At 38.6% G+C, this 19,077-nt stretch overlaps 1 protein-coding gene across 2 annotated transcripts in view; it reads left to right on the top strand.

The window, feature by feature from the left end:
• Positions 1 to 19,077, top strand: part of Vps13 (vacuolar protein sorting 13C) — a 168,880-nt gene that overhangs the window by 28,161 nt on the left and 121,642 nt on the right. For both annotated transcript variants that reach the window (XM_083110859.1, XM_083110860.1), the window contains exons 9-14: positions 1,693 to 1,845; positions 5,233 to 5,410; positions 5,879 to 6,062; positions 11,276 to 11,370; positions 13,968 to 14,097; positions 18,131 to 18,363. In XM_083110859.1, coding sequence (XP_082966985.1) covers positions 1,693 to 1,845; positions 5,233 to 5,410; positions 5,879 to 6,062; positions 11,276 to 11,370; positions 13,968 to 14,097; positions 18,131 to 18,363 — 973 coding nt within the window. The remainder of the gene's footprint in view (positions 1 to 1,692; positions 1,846 to 5,232; positions 5,411 to 5,878; positions 6,063 to 11,275; positions 11,371 to 13,967; positions 14,098 to 18,130; positions 18,364 to 19,077) is intronic.

The following is a 19,077-nucleotide window of genomic DNA, read 5'->3' on the forward strand; positions in this document are numbered from 1 at the left end:
TAGTTCAGTAAGAAGATGTATGATGATTGACTACTAGTTTGCACTAAACCTTGAAAATAACACAAAATTAAAGTACAAAGTAACACTAATTTTGAGAGGGGGGGATAAAATTAAATTAAAAGTTTACATCTCTATTTATAAGGTGCACAGAATATTATATGTGGCTTGTCCGGAAAGTAAAGGTACAAACCAAAAATAACATATAAAATAAATGTATTGCTCGCAACTAAAGTTACACTTGATACACTGATACAGAGGCTATTTCTCCACATAAGTGCCACCATTGTCCAAACATTTGTTCCGACACGGAACAAGTTTTTGTATCCCTGAATCGTAGAAATCTGCCCCCTGCATCTGGAACCAAGTTGTGACTTCTTCCCTGACTTCATCGTCGTCGGCAAAGTGTTTTCCACCAAGATTTTTCTTGAGGTACAGGAACAGGTGGTAGTCGCTGGGTGCAAGGTCGGGCCTGTATGGCAGATGGTGAAGGACCTCCTATTGAAACTGTGCAAGCAGATCCTTGGTGACATTCGCTGCATGGGGCCAGGCGTTGTCATGAATAAAGCGGATTCCACTTGACAACATGCCTCTTGGTTTGTTTTGAATTGCACGTCGAAGATGTTTCAAAGTCTGGCAGTAGGTTTCAGCATTAATCGTTCTTCCAGGCAGCATGAATTCCACCAGCAGGATGCCGTGGCGATCCCAGAAAATGGTTGCCATCAGCTTGCGGGTTGAAATTGACGTTTTGAATTTTTTGGCTTTTGGAGAATGGGTATGGTGGCACCACTGCAGTGACTGCTGCTTGGATTCAGGCATATGGTGGAACACCCATGTTTCATCACCTGTCACAATGGAGTCTGGGAATGCATCTCCCTCTTCTCCGTAGCGAGTAAGAAAGTCCAGTGCATATCCCAGTCGTTTGGTTTTGTGTTCGTCAGTCAAATGTTTTGGGACCCAGCATGCACACAACTTTCTGTATCCTAACCCACTCACAACTTCATGAATAGTGGTTTTCGATCTGTCAGGAAACATCACACACAATTCTCGAATTGTCACCCGCCTATTTGCACGCACCTCTGCTTCAATATGATTGCGAAGGTCGTCAGTGATCACGGACGGCCTCCCACTTCTCTCTTCATCATGAACATCATGTCGACCTTCTGCGAAGGCACGGCACCATTTCGCCACATTTTGACGAATCATTACGTTCCCGTACACAGTCACAATTTCTCGGTGGATCTCTGATGGATGCTTTCCTTGTGCCTGCAAAAACCTGATCACGACGTGCACTTCGCACTTGGCGGGATTCGGTATCGCCGCTGCCATTTCCAACACATGTTCCTCGCACAAGACTCAGCGCAGCACTGACGACTCACTCCCACGACTCACTCCCAATCCTCGTCATATGTATCACGGTTACTGCCAGTGTTGCCAACTTTGGTACACATTTTTCTCCTAACGTGCAAATGTGTTTGTATCTTTACTTTCCGGACAAGCCTCGTAATAGCTAAAGATAGATTGTGAATCCACACATTGTTATGGAATTTTGAGCAAATTGCTATGCTATTGGAACTCTACGCAGACTTTGTAGGATAATGGAACTCTGAAAAGTAATTGGTTGGCAGATTACAGCAGCAGGATTTTGCCATTTAACTTTCTACTGACTACTTCATTACTTGTCATTGCTTTCAGACTGCAAGAGGCTGCTTACAGCAAACTGGAGGAGTTCCAAGAGATGTCAGCAACAGGCTTGCAGCATGCAATAGAGCAGCAGACAAAAATGGATCTGAAAGTTGAAGTGATGTCCTCTTATGTAATAGTACCACAAAATGGCATTTACAATAAGTAAGTTCTGCTTCTTTACGTATATACAGTGAACCCAGAATTTACATTCTCCTGCATTATACATTCAATGTTCATGTTTCCAACATAGCAAAATGTTATAAAATTTTCCTTGATTTTACATTTTCCCACATTTTAAGTTTTTTCAGCTTGGCCCCCTGAAAAATATAAAATCAGGTTCCACTTTGCTTTGGAAGTGAACAGGATGTATATTTTTTGAAAAAAATTTTTAGAAGTATTTTAATTTTAATAATACTGGGAACATTACTTAACATTAAGTACAGACATATTTGTGGTGAATAAAATAAAACATATATTAATTTCATAAGTAATAATATGACATTTCAGTGTTATAATGTTGAATAAAATCCCATATTTAATTTAAAACACACTTATTACATAAAATAGGCATTTCTTTGTAATTTAAATTAAGCATATTATAACATGACAAAGTTAAGGCTCTGCTGGACCTTTAGTCAATGCCGGGGGGCTCTTTTTGAATATTCTTCTCCTTTTGAAAAACCGTTATGATATTTCAAAATCTGAAATCTAGGCATTATCAATAGTTTAAGTTAGTAATTACAAGTTTGGGTGGAGCCCTTCACTTTTAAATGTGTAAATTTTTTTAAAAAAATATATTTTAACATTAAAATACGGAGAAACTAGTACTCACTTTATCTGTGAAACTTTTTTCTATACAAAGATGAAGAGAAAACAGTTCCGTGTGTAAAGTGAGTACTAGTTTCTCCGTATTTATATACTACCACGTCTCTTTTCCCAATTATGAATATTTTAAGTTTGTCGTAGTTTTGTCTTTATTTCTCTTCCTTAAACTGTTAAACTGAAACTTGCAATGGATGACCACTTTTCCAGTACAAATGTGACCAGCCAACCTTTTTCTGGGGGGGGGGGTCATTTTCACTGTAATAAGATTGTTTCGGTGTTCTTCAAATTACTAACACACATGTTTCTTTCATTATCATGATATTATAGCTGAACAAATGAGGTACCATTTGTGACTACTATAATTAGTTTCTGACATCAAGTCAAATTATTTAGAGTAATGCATAACTTCAAATTTAGTGCTGAAAGCAGCCTCTGTATTAAAGCTATTTGCACAGAAAAAAAATTACTAGTATCTAAGTGTGAGCTACCAGAATTATTTTTTTTAGGACAATTTCTTTGTTCATATAATGAAATTATTCTCCTAAATTTTAGTTCTTTATATTTAATAGTTCCTGTAATGTAGATAAATCACTTCAGAATGATTGCATTCTCTCACAGCCAGGCAAGTTGATTAAGTTACTGTGTTACCTTGAGCTTGCAATGGGTTTCAGGAGCTATACACTTTATTCTGGACTTGATTTGCTTGGTTCAGTTACCTACTTGTTTTCAGTTATCAAAAAATGCAGAGATATCTAAAAATGAAACTCCCAGGCTACTTTACGTAGCCACACGTCTCCCATGTGTGACGTGTGGTGTTCTCCGATTAGCAGCGAGTATTCTGCAGAAGACCCGCTGGTATCCAAGAGAACTTTCAGCCTGTATAACCGGTAGTGGAGGAGAGCTTAGCAGTTTTATGTACTCAGGAATGAAAATCAGACTTCTTTCATTGGACGAACATATTTATTTGCCATAAACAGACTTGACGGACATTTCACAGCCACAAACAAACATGTATCCACTTTTACATTTGCAGCACTCTCATAAAAACAACACATTCATACTTACAATCTCTGGAAATCAGCTGATGTTTAGAGATGGAAACTTTTTACCTTAACTCGGGCCTTTGCTTCACACTCAATCACTATGCTCGGCGATGGCTCGTTTTTTTGGGGGGAAACGGATTCTGGCGGCACACAAACACACGTTTATGGACATTTTACAGCCTCTCCTGGCTGTCGTGGGAGTTGTAGGTGTTGGATGTGTCCTGCAGGTGTGGATAAATGTGGATTCACTTCACCATGTATCCGGCAGTCCAGCTAACGCATCCACGTGGCCATAGGCGAGGAGTTCGAGAATCGCAAACTACGCATTTTCCCGATTAAGCACTTTTCAGCACACCCGAGTCCAGAGTATTGTGCATAGATAAATTTTCCACTACTATCTGCACTGTTGGCCTATACTAGGCACTCCTGGGACTTTGTTTCACTATCTCGCCAGTTAATAGGAAGTTCGGGGCCATTGTGTCCACTCATGTTTATCAAAAACGGCACACACGTTTCTTGCAACCTTGCTCAATCAAAATCTAACACACAAGAGAGTGCAAGGGACAACCTCACACCATAATAAAGTAATTTGCTACCTTCTTCATGATGTCATAGCTTGGGATGTCTCCCATTGGCTGGCTGAGGTAGCATGTAGCTTGGATCAAGTAGTTAAAAGTCTGGCCACCATGTGTCAGGCTCGGACAGTGACTATTTAAGTTCTCGATTGTTTTTTATCAAAAACATCGATTTTTGGGGCTTTTTATGCATATTTATGCTAACTGAGTTAAATGGATGGTATTTTCAAGATAAGGAGGGTTGTTCTGCCCCTACACAAATGTTATCTTGAAAATGCGTAAACAAATAAAAATTTCGTCTAACATGTAAGTTATAGCACATGGTGCTCATGCATGAAAAATGGCTTTTGCATGGTGATAATGACTTATTTTGCTGAGAATTGCAGCTTTTACTTGATTTTAAGCTGGTTCTCATGGTTTTTGGGCATTACGTTTGATTCCCGCTTGTTTCAGTAATAAACAAAATGGCTTCCCATGGCATTTTGGCCATGGTAGCAATGAGCCTTGTACTTGAGTGGAGTAGTGTGGTGTTTTGTTTGTATTTGGGGCTGTATGGCCAATCCTTGATTGGTCATAAGCTTTGGTAGGCCAGTCAGTCAACCAAAATTTATCTATGTAGCTCCAGTAGTTGCAGAGATATGTAAAGCAAAATTCTGGCAGATTGGTATGTTACAGTTCCAGTGTTAAACTTGTGTATTTAAATGTATAATTATTCCAAATTATTGTTAAAAACCACACAAAACAAATAATAGTACTTGTAAATAAAAATACTTCCTGTAGCGTCATCGGAACCTCAACTGCCTTTCAACCAACTCTGATGATGACTCTAAGATGGAGTCGAAAGCTTGGTCAGGCTTTTGAGTGCCTTATTTTGTGCTGCTATTTGTTTTGTGTAGTTTTTAACAAGAATGTTGCCATCACTTGACATAAGAAGTTTTAATATCTTATTCTGAATTACTTTAATTGAATTGGTAAGAGTATCAGATTTGGTATTGGTTCAACGTGTTATAATCTGAGTCTTAATTATATAATAATTTTTCTCCATTGTGATGATGAGAGAAACCTTCTTTCTCTTCTTTGTACAAGTAACAACGCATGTTTTCTAGGAAAGGCACTGTCCTCGTAGTTAACCTTGGCTGCATCAACATGAGGTCGGTGATGAGAGACCCAGGGACTCCGAGTGTGAGGCAGATGGCGCAGCAGGGCTCCTCAGAGGATGAAATCATGAAGGAGATGATTTCTCAGAGCTACGAGAATTTCCTCATTGAACTCAAGGATATGCAGGTTGGTATCTTTTCTGTGAGGAGTGGGTAGATTGCTGTACCTATATCAGCCATTAATGCACATCATACAAGGGGCATTCAAGTCACACCGGGACTTTTGATTTTTCGGAATAACTGAACACATTTAGATGTATAGAAAATACTTCTTTCTATATATAACCCCCCTCTACACTAATGCATTCATCTCAACATTTCGTCAATGCTTGCATGATGACAGTGTTTTCGCAAATGGTTTTGAGAAGAATTCCTTCTTAAATTTGCACTGTTATCCTTTTTCAAGGGGCTCTTTACACCCTTTTTTAACTTTAAGGCAAGGGTTTTCATTAAGGGGATTTTTCCTGGTATACTCAGGAGGGTGCAAATGGCCATACGTGCTGATGCACCCAAAAATTTTAATTCAATCAATCAAATAACATCTTCCTAATCTACTCACTGGCATGCTGGTGCATTGAAGTTTTAACTACTGCAGGTCTTGGTGGCTGGTGCGGAGGAGGATTGGATGGCAGCTATTGCTTCGACAAAGACACCCTTGCACCTCCTGCATCCAACGAATATGCAGATCAGCTTGAAACGGTGCCTCATTGCAGATGATCCTCGTTTACCAAAAATGAAGGTGGAAGGCCATTTACCAGCAGTGTCTATTAAACTTACAGGTATGTTTAAAGTTTAATTTTATAGCCTTGCTGGGAAACTTGTTTGAGTTGTACAAGGGCTCCGGTTTCATGTATTCCCTAAAAACCACCATAATGTGACCTTAAAAATTAGTATGTAACCTGAAAATATTGGTAAAGATTACAAAAGGATGCCTATTATTAATCATTGTATAAAATGATTTTATGTTTTCCAGTTTTTTTCAGTTTCGTACTCTGGAATGCATGAAATCGAGGTGTCACTGTATTATTTGCAATATTGTTGTTTAAAACATATTGTCAACCGTATAAAGTGTTTTAGAATGTAAACTGAATTACTTTATTGTAATGTGAAAAAGGGGAGAAATGTAGATTCCTTTTAAAATGCTTAGTTTATATTTAAATATATCATTTTGGTTGGCAAGTGTACCAAGATATCTATTCCATGCAACTCACTCATGTACTGTACCTGCCGGTCTCCATGGTGTATTATATAGTATCATCGTGCTATGATGTCAGGGGTCCCGGGTTCGAATCCTGGGCTGGGCATGCATGTTTGTGAGTGTTCATTCATCAATTTCATCATGTCATCACTCATCCCCATCTTTGCAAATTAACCAAAAGTTGCACAAAAAGTAAAGTAAAATAATGCAAATCAATCAATCCACTCATGTACTGGACTGAGGAAACCACCAGCACAGTGGAAACTTTCACGTGGAACTATCAGTAAGTTGTGTGGAATAGGATAACAATTAGTTTTTCTGTGAGAGTTGTCTAGTGGGTTGTCATCTGACTGCCACTGCATACTACGGTACGCGACTGTGGCTACGCAGTTTGGAGGATCATAGATGCACCGACTCAGTAACCCAAAGAATTCCCAAAGATAAATAACCTTATAAAAAACAACAACAACCCTTTCTATTCCTTTAAAAATCGTTCTTTTTGGTACTAATTGAACGTACAGTTAACTGGTTAGTTATTCTGCCCAATATGCACTTCAGAATCCCCTCACCTGTAAGGGAACACATTGTTAATATACACATGGACAAGGATACACAAAGTGATGCACTGTATAATATGCATTGAAGTTGTTTGTGAAATTCTAACTCGTATAACGATAAATATATGTTTATTGCAAACGACTTATATCAGTCAACATGAAAAAGAATACTCTGTGATCAGACCCATTGATCAGAATACAATGTTATTGCCACAACCTTTTCATTGAATACAAATTCCAACATTATAGTTGCGTTTAATGCCCTTAAACATATTATTGTTTATGGCTCAAATGTGAGAAAGACCCAAACACTCTGGTCTATTTATCACAGCCATTACATATAATGCAAGTTTGAATCTTGATATTTCCAATCAGATAAACACAAAGAATACTCAAATTTTTCTTGTCTGTATCTACTTATATTTTCCAACAAAATCCTCTTCTTAAATATGACAAATGCACAACCAAAAAACAATGTTAAAAATTGTCTTATTTCTCAGCGTATATATTTTATTGCTACCACATAATGTTACATAATATTCTTCAATTTCAGGCTACTAAGGCACAAGTAGCCGATATGTGAATGTCCATTTCTTACTTCAATTTACAACCACGCAATTACGTGACGAAATGTCTGTTGTTCAACTCACAATTTATCTAAGTGGAGGTAAACAACATAGTGTGACGTAATCATCATCATTCTTTGCATGCTTGACTACGAATAGTAACCAACATTATGTCAAGTCCAAGCGAAGTTAGAACAAAACTTCCACTTGAATGAAGTTGATGGCAAATCAGCAGCACGTAAAACTTCACGCAAACACTGTAGGTTATAGTAAGAAACCTTACCTCGTTACATGGTGTCAGTTCTTGTTCTCGTTGCCGCTTGTCATCGACCAACTTTTCACAATGGAAATTTGAATGTCGACCTATCTCCAAGGTTACACACTGCAGCAACGTATTCCATAAACTGTACTTGTCAGGCTGGTATAACCAAACAACACCCTGTAGACCATGCAACTTATGTAAAACGAGACTTTTACACCACTACACAAAGCATTTTTCCCGATGGCATCCTTCCTTTTTTGCCAAAACCACTTGCACACCACCCGTGCTGCTTCCGCAGTTTTTCCAACACCGAAATAACAATGCACTTATCAAACCGCCAAACTACTACATAGTCATGTGTGCTAAGGAATCCTTTATATTTCAACAACCTATTGTTGTTGCACTTTAACAAAATAAGCAAACACACCTGTGCGAACTTTCGCACTATTTTCTGTGCGTCTACGCCAGCTCCAGTTTTCTTTTGTTCCTCTTAGCGTTGTCTCAACCTCGGACCAGACAAATTGTCCCTGAGTAAAGGGATTAGACGCCCTGTTAAAAAAGTTCAAAGGAAAGAGAAGGAATCTCTAAAGATCGAGTTACTTTGTTTGTCGTGATACTTGTCATGTTTTCAGAATGCTTTTAACAATTACAGTGCTGCGTTGCATGATTGTATAACAACAATCATCCCAACTTTTCGCAAAATTGTACGATCCCTAACAACAGGGACAACGATTCTACCGACATCTATTGAGATTTTCTGTAACTGCTTGTACAGCGTATCTATGCCATAAAACACCTTAACGCCATCAGGCGTTAATGAAGCGAATGACTGTAAGTACCATGGCGTAACGTCATAGGTTCGATTCCCAGGGTTGGAATTTTTCCAGCCTTGTCCCTGCATGAAGCTGCCCTGGGGCTCACACAGCCTCAATCCTGGGGCAATCCTTGTGGGAGGGGGGGGGAGGTGGCCAAAGCATGGTGTTGATCACATCACCTCTAAAATAGCCGAGATTGAGATGTGTGAGGCCCTACGCCCACATACCCTAAGTGTGCCTTCATGGCATCGTGCTATATGCACGGGAAACTTTACTTTGCCTTTATTAGTTTTTCCGTTATCTTCATTCACTTAATGATAAAATACAGTGAAACCTTGATTTTATGTTTTTCAGGGGATCAAACTGAAAAAAGCTTTAGCTGTGGTAAAATGAAAAATCGAGGAAAATTTTATGACATTTTGCTATGTTGGGACCATCAAGATTCAATGTATGATGCGGGAAAGTGTAAAATCCAGAAACTTAAAATCGGGGTTCCACTGTATTTCTAAGGGAAGGGATGGAGAGGAGACGAACAAAATTATTTTTCATTTTCTCAAGCATGGTTTCATGAACCATATGATTAATGTAATACTTAAAACCTTCACCGTATTTGAGTTTTACAGATATTCTTATCTTCCTAGAATCTTGTTCAGCCAAGAGAGGTATGGCATGTACATATTAAAATGGGATAAGAAAATTCCAAGAAAGTAATAATCATACTCTTGTAATTCCTTTAGCTGCCAAGGTTCAGTTGTAGGCTGGTCTACCACCTAACCCTTTCATGTTAGAGAGAGGAGAATGACCAGACATACTTTTTTTTACAGTCTAATGTCTGGGGAAATAAAGAGCTAAAAATATAATTGTCGTAAGAGTACCAAGAAATTATCCAAAGGTCTTCTGTAGGGGCTCCGCTGATACCACTTTGTACCGATACTAATACCATTGCTTATACCCTTATTGATTGATTCACCACCGATATGGATGCCATTTCTTGGAAATTGAAACAATTTACATTAATTAATAAAATTTATAAATTTTGAGATATTTGGAACTATATATCAGTCTACCAGCATTTTACTATAAAATATTCATAATTCTACAGGAGATAATTATTTAATAACAAATTCCATTTCTCACCACAATGGTGTTGCCATAATATACTTTTCATAATATTTAAACTCCATGAAAGAGTTGTGTGGCATTTTTGCAGACCCTGCAAGATTTTCAGACTCTGAGAAAACACCAGCCAATATTGCTGATTAAATTTGTACCAATATTTTGTATGGTAGCACTGGTACAATGACATAGGTTCATCCCTAGTATCATTGCTACAGAAAATGGCATAGTAGGCAACACTGTTTCCAAGCAACTGTTCCAGTGTCATCTTTAGTATTTTGTCATCCTTTCCAGTCCAGGATTGCTATGCATCTGGAAAACCTGGAAAACATGGAAATGTCAGGAGATTTATCTTGTCAGGGAAAAGTCGGGGAATTTTGCAGATCATCTGGAATTTACGTGCATTTTGGAGTCTACAAGAGAAAAGGTTGTAAAATGAACAAGCAGTTCATTTCCACTTCTGGATTTGGTTCTTGTGATTCCACTCTCAAAAAAAATTCAGTTCAGAAACTTGTTTCTTTCGTTCTTATGATTCTCAGTCTTTTGCAAACTTATGGTTTCTTCCAATTTCTGTAATAAATTTTCACTTTTATAATTCACTAATTTTAGAAAGAATATCAAAGTAACACTTGCAGTCCAGATACCTGATTGATAACTAAAGTACATTGACAATATGATCATAATTATCGGAAAGGTTGGTGAAGATGCGGTTATACTCTATAATTTTATAGATCTTAGTCATATTGGCATTTCCTATAGAGTTCCTATATGTATCAAAAATTTCTTCAGATGCTGTGTACTTATAAATTTAAGCAAAAAGGCAGCATTTTCTTCGACACTATAAATCCACTAGAAAATGAAAAATTGTGTATGGTTTACGAAGATTATGTTGTTTATGAACTTTTTCTGTTGTTTTTAGATTGTGGAGATCTGTTAAGGTGAAATAATGTACTTCTGTTACCTTAGCCTGAAGGCTAGATGCACGTGATTGTAACACCCAATACATTTGATGCAAATTGCAATTTTACATTTTACTCCAAATTTTCACGTGTTTTTGTGCATGTAGAATGAAATTTGCTAAGAAAATAAGTTGTGAAAATGAATATTCATAATAATTAACGGATTATATATTTAATTGAAAAACACAAGGTTCAAAGCAAAAATCATGATGATAAACATGTCTGGAAAAATTTAATTTTTAGACTGGAAAACCTGGAAATGGCAGGGAATTTCATAATCAAAAAAATTGTGTCTACCCTGCAGTCTCACCCAGTTGTAGCACATGTCATTTTTTCTTTTCCCCTTCCCATCTTCTAACTCAACAACTGGAATCCGATGGTCTTGAAATGTTTATATCTTCTTGTGACTTATCATACTTTGTTCTTTCATCTGTATGTTAATACTGGACAGATTATTAACTTTTCTGCATGTGCCTTTTGTCACATTTGAGGTAAAACTTACTTGTGCATTTTTTCCAGATGAGCGTTTGTTCCAAGTGGCTGGCCTGGTCACCAGCATTCCATTTCCAGAAGGCGAACCTGCCTCTGAGGAAGAACCATTCCGTCCTCGATCGGTATGTAAATGGAGTTCTTTTGTTCTTGAAGTTGGTCTACCATTCATAGAGGTAAACCTTGGAGAGCAACATAAGGGGGAGGGGGGGGTGTACAATTTAGAAAGTATTAATTGTTCAAATAAATCCTCTATAATTGTTTTCTGAATATTGGATATATACTGGTAAAAAGGTAAAGTTCCCCATGCATATAGCAGCGTGGCATGAAGAGACATTTAGGGGATGTGAGGGTAGGACCCCACATATTCTCGATCTTGACCATTTTGGAGGTGATGTGATCAGTGTCAAGCTTCGGCCACCTTTAACCCCGAGGATTGCCCTCAGATACTCATTGGTTTGAGTCTGGTTGAGCTCTAGAGCCGCTTTATGTGGGAACAAGGCTGGAAAAATTCAGACATTAGATCACCCATCCCAAGAATCGAACCTGGGTCTACAGTCTGTAAGATGCCCTATCGACTAGACCTTCATGGCTTCAGGTAAGCAATTTTAACCAATATAAATGAAGTATTGGTGTAAAATATATCAATGTACTATGGGCCATGAAGAAACAGAATTGTTCCTTTTCCTCCTTAATTAATGCATGCGACTTGGGACAGAAATAGGTTCTGCCATTGAAAAAATAAACTTTGTATCTAGAAATCTGCTTTACAAAACTAGAATACTTGAATTATACCTTTATATATCAGGGTGGTGACAGACCTGGAAAACTGGGAAAAGTCAGGGAATTTTGTCTTTATCGACAAATGTTACTTTGAACTGTAGATGCGATGCAATGGATCTGCCAGGCAGGACTGGCACATTTAATGAGCCTCTAAATTTCACATTTAAAACTGTATTGAAATATCATTTCTTGTTGTCCATGTGGGAGCAATAAGGAGATAGAGCTGTCAACCATAGGAGGTGGGGTGAGAGGGGGGGGGGGGGTTGCACCCACTATGGCCCCATCCGACAGTTGTTCAACACCAGGGGTCTCGGGTTCGAATCCTGGCCTGGGCATGGATGTTTGTGAGTGTCCATTCATCAATTTCATCACATCATCACTCATCCCCATCTTCGCAAATTAGCCAAAAGTGGCACAAAAGGTGAAGTAAAATAAAGCAAATCAATCAAGATGTTCAACACCGTAGTATGGCATTTTGTCGGACATTCTGAAAGAACATTGAAATACAACAGGGTTTTTATGCATCCTGATTTTTTCTTCTTTTGGGTGTCAGACGAACATTATTAGGCTTCATTGATGAATGCAATTTTTGTCTCATATCGCCATCCAACTAATATCGAATTGAATCAAAATGCCTCACTACAACATCCAACAAGAGATCAATGCATGGCGCTCCTATGCAACAGATTTTTTTTTGTCTGATTTGGTATGATTTTTAACAGACAAACTTTCAAGCTCCTTTTTATGCTTGCAATTTTTGATTGATTGGTTGATTTTCTTTATTTTACTTTGCTTTTTGTTTCACTTTTGGCTAATTTGGGAAGATGGGGATGAGTGATGACATGATGAAATTGATGAACAGACACTTGCAAACGTCCATGCCCATGCCGGGATTCGAAACCAGGACCCCTGGCATCATAACATGATGTGCTAACCACTCCGCCACGAGGGCCGGTGCTTGCGATTTTTGTCGGACGTACCACTTGACATAAAAATTTGACATCTTCAATTTGCTGCTACACTTGCATTGCAAGTCACCTCATCTTCACTGCCCTGTTAACATCAAGAGAGATGATGATTAATATACCACTGAGGGAAGTTGACAGCACATTTCCCTTCTTAGATAAGATTAAGATTTAGCATACTGCGGGGCCAAAAGTGGCGAAAACTGCAACCCCCCCCCCTCATCCCTTGCCGCCACTGATCTGGAGGATACTGGAACTTGTGGCATTGAGATTTAGATCGAGCACGTTGTAACACACACATTTGTTATTAGTTGTATTTTGTATTTGATTTTTGTTAATTATCGTAGCTTTTCTTCCATTTTTCGCTAATCCCTACGATGAGGATGAGTGATCGTCAGATGAAATTGATGAAGGGACCCTCACAAATAACACCCATGCTGGGATTCGAACCAGGAAACTTAGATGGCAAGTCCAAAAGTCGGCCACCAGGCAAGATGTACATTTTGATTTTTCATTTTTTACATACGTACATTTAACTCCAACAGGTCATCAGTGAAACACTGCTTATTCCGCGTCCTTTGACAAATGGTATATCTTTGCACCTTGTGGCTATGTGGGGTATTTTATTTTCATAAGTTGGCAACACTGTTAAGGTACACGTGCTTTTGTTTACAGAAGGTCTTCAGTTCTATGATTCCCACTTTAGTCTTATATTTCTATAATTAACATTCAATTTAGTGCAAAATTTCTCAGTTTTGTTATTTTTAAGTCACAATTCATGTACCCTAGTTTTGTGAGGTTAATGTCTAAATACTCATAATCCATTGCATCTTTCAGGGGTGATTCAAGAAACATTCGCAATTTTATGTTGGATTGGTAGAATATTGATTATTCTATTGGTAAATATTATAGCAGCTCTTTATAAGTATCAGTAATAATTTCATATTGGTTCACCACTACTTTTTTGTTTGTAGGACTCCATTGGGCAGAGGAAGAGTATGGTAGGGTTGTCACACCTTGATGAGCATTTGGCAGTTTCCAAAAGGGATCGAGAAGTTGCAATGATGCAAACAGTTCACCTGACTCTGGAATTTCAGATGAGTGGTAAGCAGTGGTGGGGAAGGCATTGATCCACAATTTGCACTAACTTAATTGCAGAGTTATAGATCTTGAGTGTGTTAACGACCTTTTATTGTGTGCTTGTGTTTTAGAAAATGACAACTTGTTGAAGTGTAATGTCCTTTCCAAGCATTTTCTCTTAGTATTTACTTCAGGAGTTCTTCTTCACTTCATCCATGTGTATGTTTGAGTGGTGTACTAATTTGGTTTAAAGCCTCACTGGTCCATTTGCCTCCCTGATGCCGCTGTGGTATCTTCGTCGCCTTGTAATCAAGGGGTCCCGGGTTCAATACCGGGGAAGGCACATGGTGGTTCCTATTCCGCTTAAAGCTGTAGGTCAAGTCCCACTTAGCCTTACTGTGCATAATGTGGACTTAAAACACCAACTCGACTCAACTGAACTCGGTGGTCCATTCGGCAGGACACAGGAGATCTGGATTAGATTCCCAAGTCACGTGACTTCAGGTTGGAATTTTCCCAGCTGCATTCCTGGCTGGGGGTGGGGGATAAAGGCAGTTGGAGCATGGTGCTGATCACATTACCTACACAAATGGGGTGATATCGTCAATGTGTATGGCACTACCTCCACATCCCTCTTCTCACATGCCTTCAATTTGAAGGGAGTAGCTTTACCTTTACCATCTATGTTGGTTTACATTTTATTTCTTTGCCACAAGATACATTCTACTTGTAGGTTGGTAAGTAGACCCACTTTCTTGATATAAATGGTTCATAAGGTATCTCTCTATTTCTCCTTCAAATGTTTTAAATACTGTTGCTTGTACTCAAATATTCTGGAAAAGTGTAAATTGCTAATGCTAGAAATTAGAAGAAAAATGTAGGTAGCACATGACATTTTGACATAAGTAATATCCACTGTCGGCACATACAGTCAACTCTCGATTCTATGACCCTGGGTATAATGACCCTCTTGAAGTAACGACCCTTTTCCCGGAACCGTGAAAAATTTAGAAAAAAATAGAAAAATTTGGAAAAAAAAGTTGAAGAATTGAAGGAAATCGTCCGAAAAATGCATTTTTTTTCTCCACTCATTCTCTTTACGAGCGCTCTACCACTCACAATTAGGTCTGAACTAAAAATATGTACCACCACACCATGCTTGAGTGATATCCAATAGCACTTGACCTCTGCCCTCCCCTACCTCAAGTGCACCAATGTTACCTCGCACCCGACGGCCTCTACCCAACATGCCAGGCTTGCTCTTGGATACGCGAGAAGAGAAGATCGAATGTGCCTGGATGTTATTTTAAATCGACTTGACTTGTTTCCTTGTCCTAAGAGCTGCTGAAAACTCGCTGGGGAGCAGCCCAAAATGACTGCTGAACTTGCAGTTTTTGCCAATGTGTATGGCAGGTCAAGCTCTTTCATCGATAAATACACCACCTCGAGAGATAAGATCGCAGGAATGTTCGAAAATACAGATGCGTGGCGGCTGGAAGTCTGGCCCATCTGTCCAGCTCTGACTAGAGTTCAGCAGGTTCCCGTGAGTGCCAACTCTTGGCCTTGTAGCCGACAACTTTCGGTAACCACTTTCATTCAAAGCATGTTCTTTGTTCCCTGCAACACTTCATAAAAAAGCGAAACTGTTAGAGATAATCAAAACCACATAGGCGAACTAAAGATCGTCAACCCGCTTAATGCGTTGTCATCCAGGTTTCCACAAAAGTTTACTTCGATATTACGTGCATCATAACTCCCGTTTCCCACTTCATACGTTTTCCTAATTGTGTCGATGTTGTAATATCTGCCAAAAAAAGTGTTCCGTTGGCTGACTGACTTCTCCCTCTTTTCCTGTCAGCAAACGGGGGGGGGGGGGGGGATGTCGATTGTTTCAGCCACGATTTTCTTGCTCGTGTATGCACACGCGCTGATTACAGGCGAGGGTAGAATAGGATATATTCTTGAAAACAAACAAAAACCATAGAACAAGTAAAAAAAAAAAAAAGTGACCCTCCTCCATCCCTTTCCCCAGGTCAGTCTCCGCCACTGGTGTGCACGGCAATGTTGGTAATTGCAGAATTCAGGTCCCCATATGCTGTTGTCTGCATAGAAAATATTGCCCGTATTATTGTCTGTTGCATGGTAAAGCATAAAGCAAGTGTCATTTCTTTCTTCTTTACACTGCTGTTAAAAGTTCCATCTTCGACAGTTGCCTTATCTTTAAAATGCTGGGATTTTTCTCTTTCGCCACCTGTTGCTCGAACTTCCGGTCTCCTTGTTTTTACGATGCAGCTGGCACCAGTGTTTTGTCTATGGTCTGCAAAGCTCTTGCTTGCCGATAACAGAGATGACTCATCCAGCGCACGAAGGAAAAAGTTATTGTTTTGAATGTCGCAAAGCTGTTTTGATTTGAAGATAAGGAAATTCAATCTCCAGAAAGGAAAACAAGAGTTAAAATAACTTCATGTTCTGCCCCTTCTGATAAGCAAATCTGTAAATTTAATTTGCTTTTCTTCAGAACCATTCATGTGAAGAAAGAAGAAGAAAAAGGAAGAAAAAATTATTCAATGTAGGAATGGTCGCCGAGACCGATTAAAAATACAATATTCAAGGGGAAAACGATTGGAAGGGTGGGTGTCTGACATTGAGAATACTCCTAAATCCAACATTAAATCGCTGATTAACGTGAGAGTAAATAACGATCTACCATTTTGATATGTGAAAATGCGCAGTTTCATAAAGCTTGTTTTCAGCACATTTTATGTTGATGGGCTAATCGGGACTAAATATACAGTTTAAAGTGAAATTCAATTCCAAATCCGAAAGTTGGTTGAAGCAAAGAAAAGTGACTTTTTTTACGATGTATTTTACACAGCTGAACCAGAACGAAAATTACAGCCCTGCCTTTATTTTTTTTTTTTTTGTCTGGTGCCTAAAGAGGTTGTGTTGTTTCTCCCGAGAGATCTAATCTTACCAGTTAATCTTGTAACAGACAATGCTCCAGTAGACCCCTATAAAATCCAACATTCATTCTGCCCGATTATCTCCCGACTTTTGCTGGCAGCAGTCTTACTGGTGTCAAGATTCTTCGAGTTTTGCTTGCAATAAGCGAGAGATTGTTTTCCTTTCCATTGGTCTCAGTGCAAACGGGTTTCTCATGAACTAGAATTGTAAGAATTTCCTGGAAAAGCAACGACTGTGCACAATTGAAAGAAAGTAACATTATTTTAAATTCTTTTTTTGTGAAAACTTTTTCATGTTCTATTTTCCTTCTCACAACATGCATCCTGTGCATAACAGGTTGTTTAATTACCAGGATAAATGATATTACCATCTCCTAGGCATCTTTGTGTCCGTTTGAGCTCCGTTTAAGCTGAAAATTGGTGCAAATTCCAATAACGACCCCTTCGAAATAACGACTCTTTTCCCGGGAACTGTGAAAGGTCGTTGAATCGAGAGTTGACTGTACATGTATTTTCATCTCTCTTCCTTAGTTCTCAAGCTTATTAAAGATTAAGACATTGGAAGGTAAGTTTAAAAGCTTAAAGGTAAAAAGATGATAAAAGGTAAGACAAAGCAGTGCCCTGGCACTCCTTCCTACTCCAGCTCTGGCTGGCAACTGACTGTCCTCCTATCCAATATGGCTGCCTGGCTGTCAAGAGTCAAGATTATAACTGCTGCATGTCTGGTTGACAACTTATTTTCTGGAACAGGGCAACAGTTTCTTTGTTTTTACTTGATTGGTTTTATCCTTTTATCTTCCATGTTTCAACTTGTTTTTAGTTTTTAATTTTTTTTAAACTTGACCATCCTCCTGATGAAGCTAGAGGTGAATATACATACACATGCTGAAAGTGAATATTACTTGTGCAAGAGAAGAAAAATGATAGATTTTATTTTTGTAAAAGATGTAATAAATGGCAAGTTGGATGCCCTAGAGCCTTATATCTGTAGCAAGAAGGAAGATAGTGTAAATCAGTACAGAGCTTTCCTCATATGATGTGAGAAAATTCTGTTCCTTGCTCAATTGGGACATGAATCTATTGTTTTTTTTCAGAACTGGAAGTGTTCGTTTTCAGTTCCAATCCTACGGGACCAGTGCAGCTGCTGGATTTCCGCGTGATGGCCTTGGAGATTGATGTGAAGCAGCAGACGTACAACATGGATGTCCACTTGAGGCTAGGAGGGATTGCCTTGAACCAGAACAACAACGGGGAGACCCTGAACATCATCAGTACTCCGATGTCTGTCGGGAGACAGGAGTACCTCTTCACTGTTCTCTATCAGGCGGTAAAGATATTTATTTATAGACAATTTTCTCTCTATTTCACTATTTTCATCCCCCACACCCTTTCTTTTTCATTCTTTTGTACTTTCTCTTTCATTCTTCTTTTTCCCCATTTTCTTTCTTTTTTGCATTCTTTATTTCTTTAATTTTCATTCCTTGATGGCGCAGTAGTAACGTCATCACCTTGTAATCAAGGGGTCCTGGGTTCAATATCCGATGGAGGCACAAGTGGTTCGTATCCCACTTTAAACTGTAGGTCCAGTCCCGATTAGCTTTCCTGTGCATAAATTGGACTTTAAAACCAAAACTCAAAACTCTTTTTCATCCTTCTTTTCCTTCATTCTCCTTTTTCATTCTTTCATATTTACTTTCCATTCTTTTGCTTTTTCATTCATTAATTTCATTTCTCGACAACATTTCACAGCCATCTATGAGATAATGTGAATATTAAGACTGTCATTTAGTGACTAAGCTGACTTTTGGCACACAGTATTGACACTGAAATATTAAAAATGTTAGTTTGCACAATTTCCAGGATATTTGTACTCTTGCGAAAGTGTTGGTCAGTGTTTTATATGCTCGATCTACAAGATACGTGACCATGTAGAAATATCAGCTGTTACCGGTGATTGAAAGGATAGATTCCAAGAACAATGCCTTTGATATAGTTTGCTCAACCTTAGCTGATAGTGGCCTTTTTCTTAAGATCAAACCGT

The sequence above is a fragment of the Lepisma saccharinum genome, chromosome 24, assembly GCF_977018435.1.
Source record: "Lepisma saccharinum chromosome 24, izLepSacc3.1, whole genome shotgun sequence".
Lineage (NCBI taxonomy): Eukaryota > Metazoa > Arthropoda > Insecta > Zygentoma > Lepismatidae > Lepisma > Lepisma saccharinum.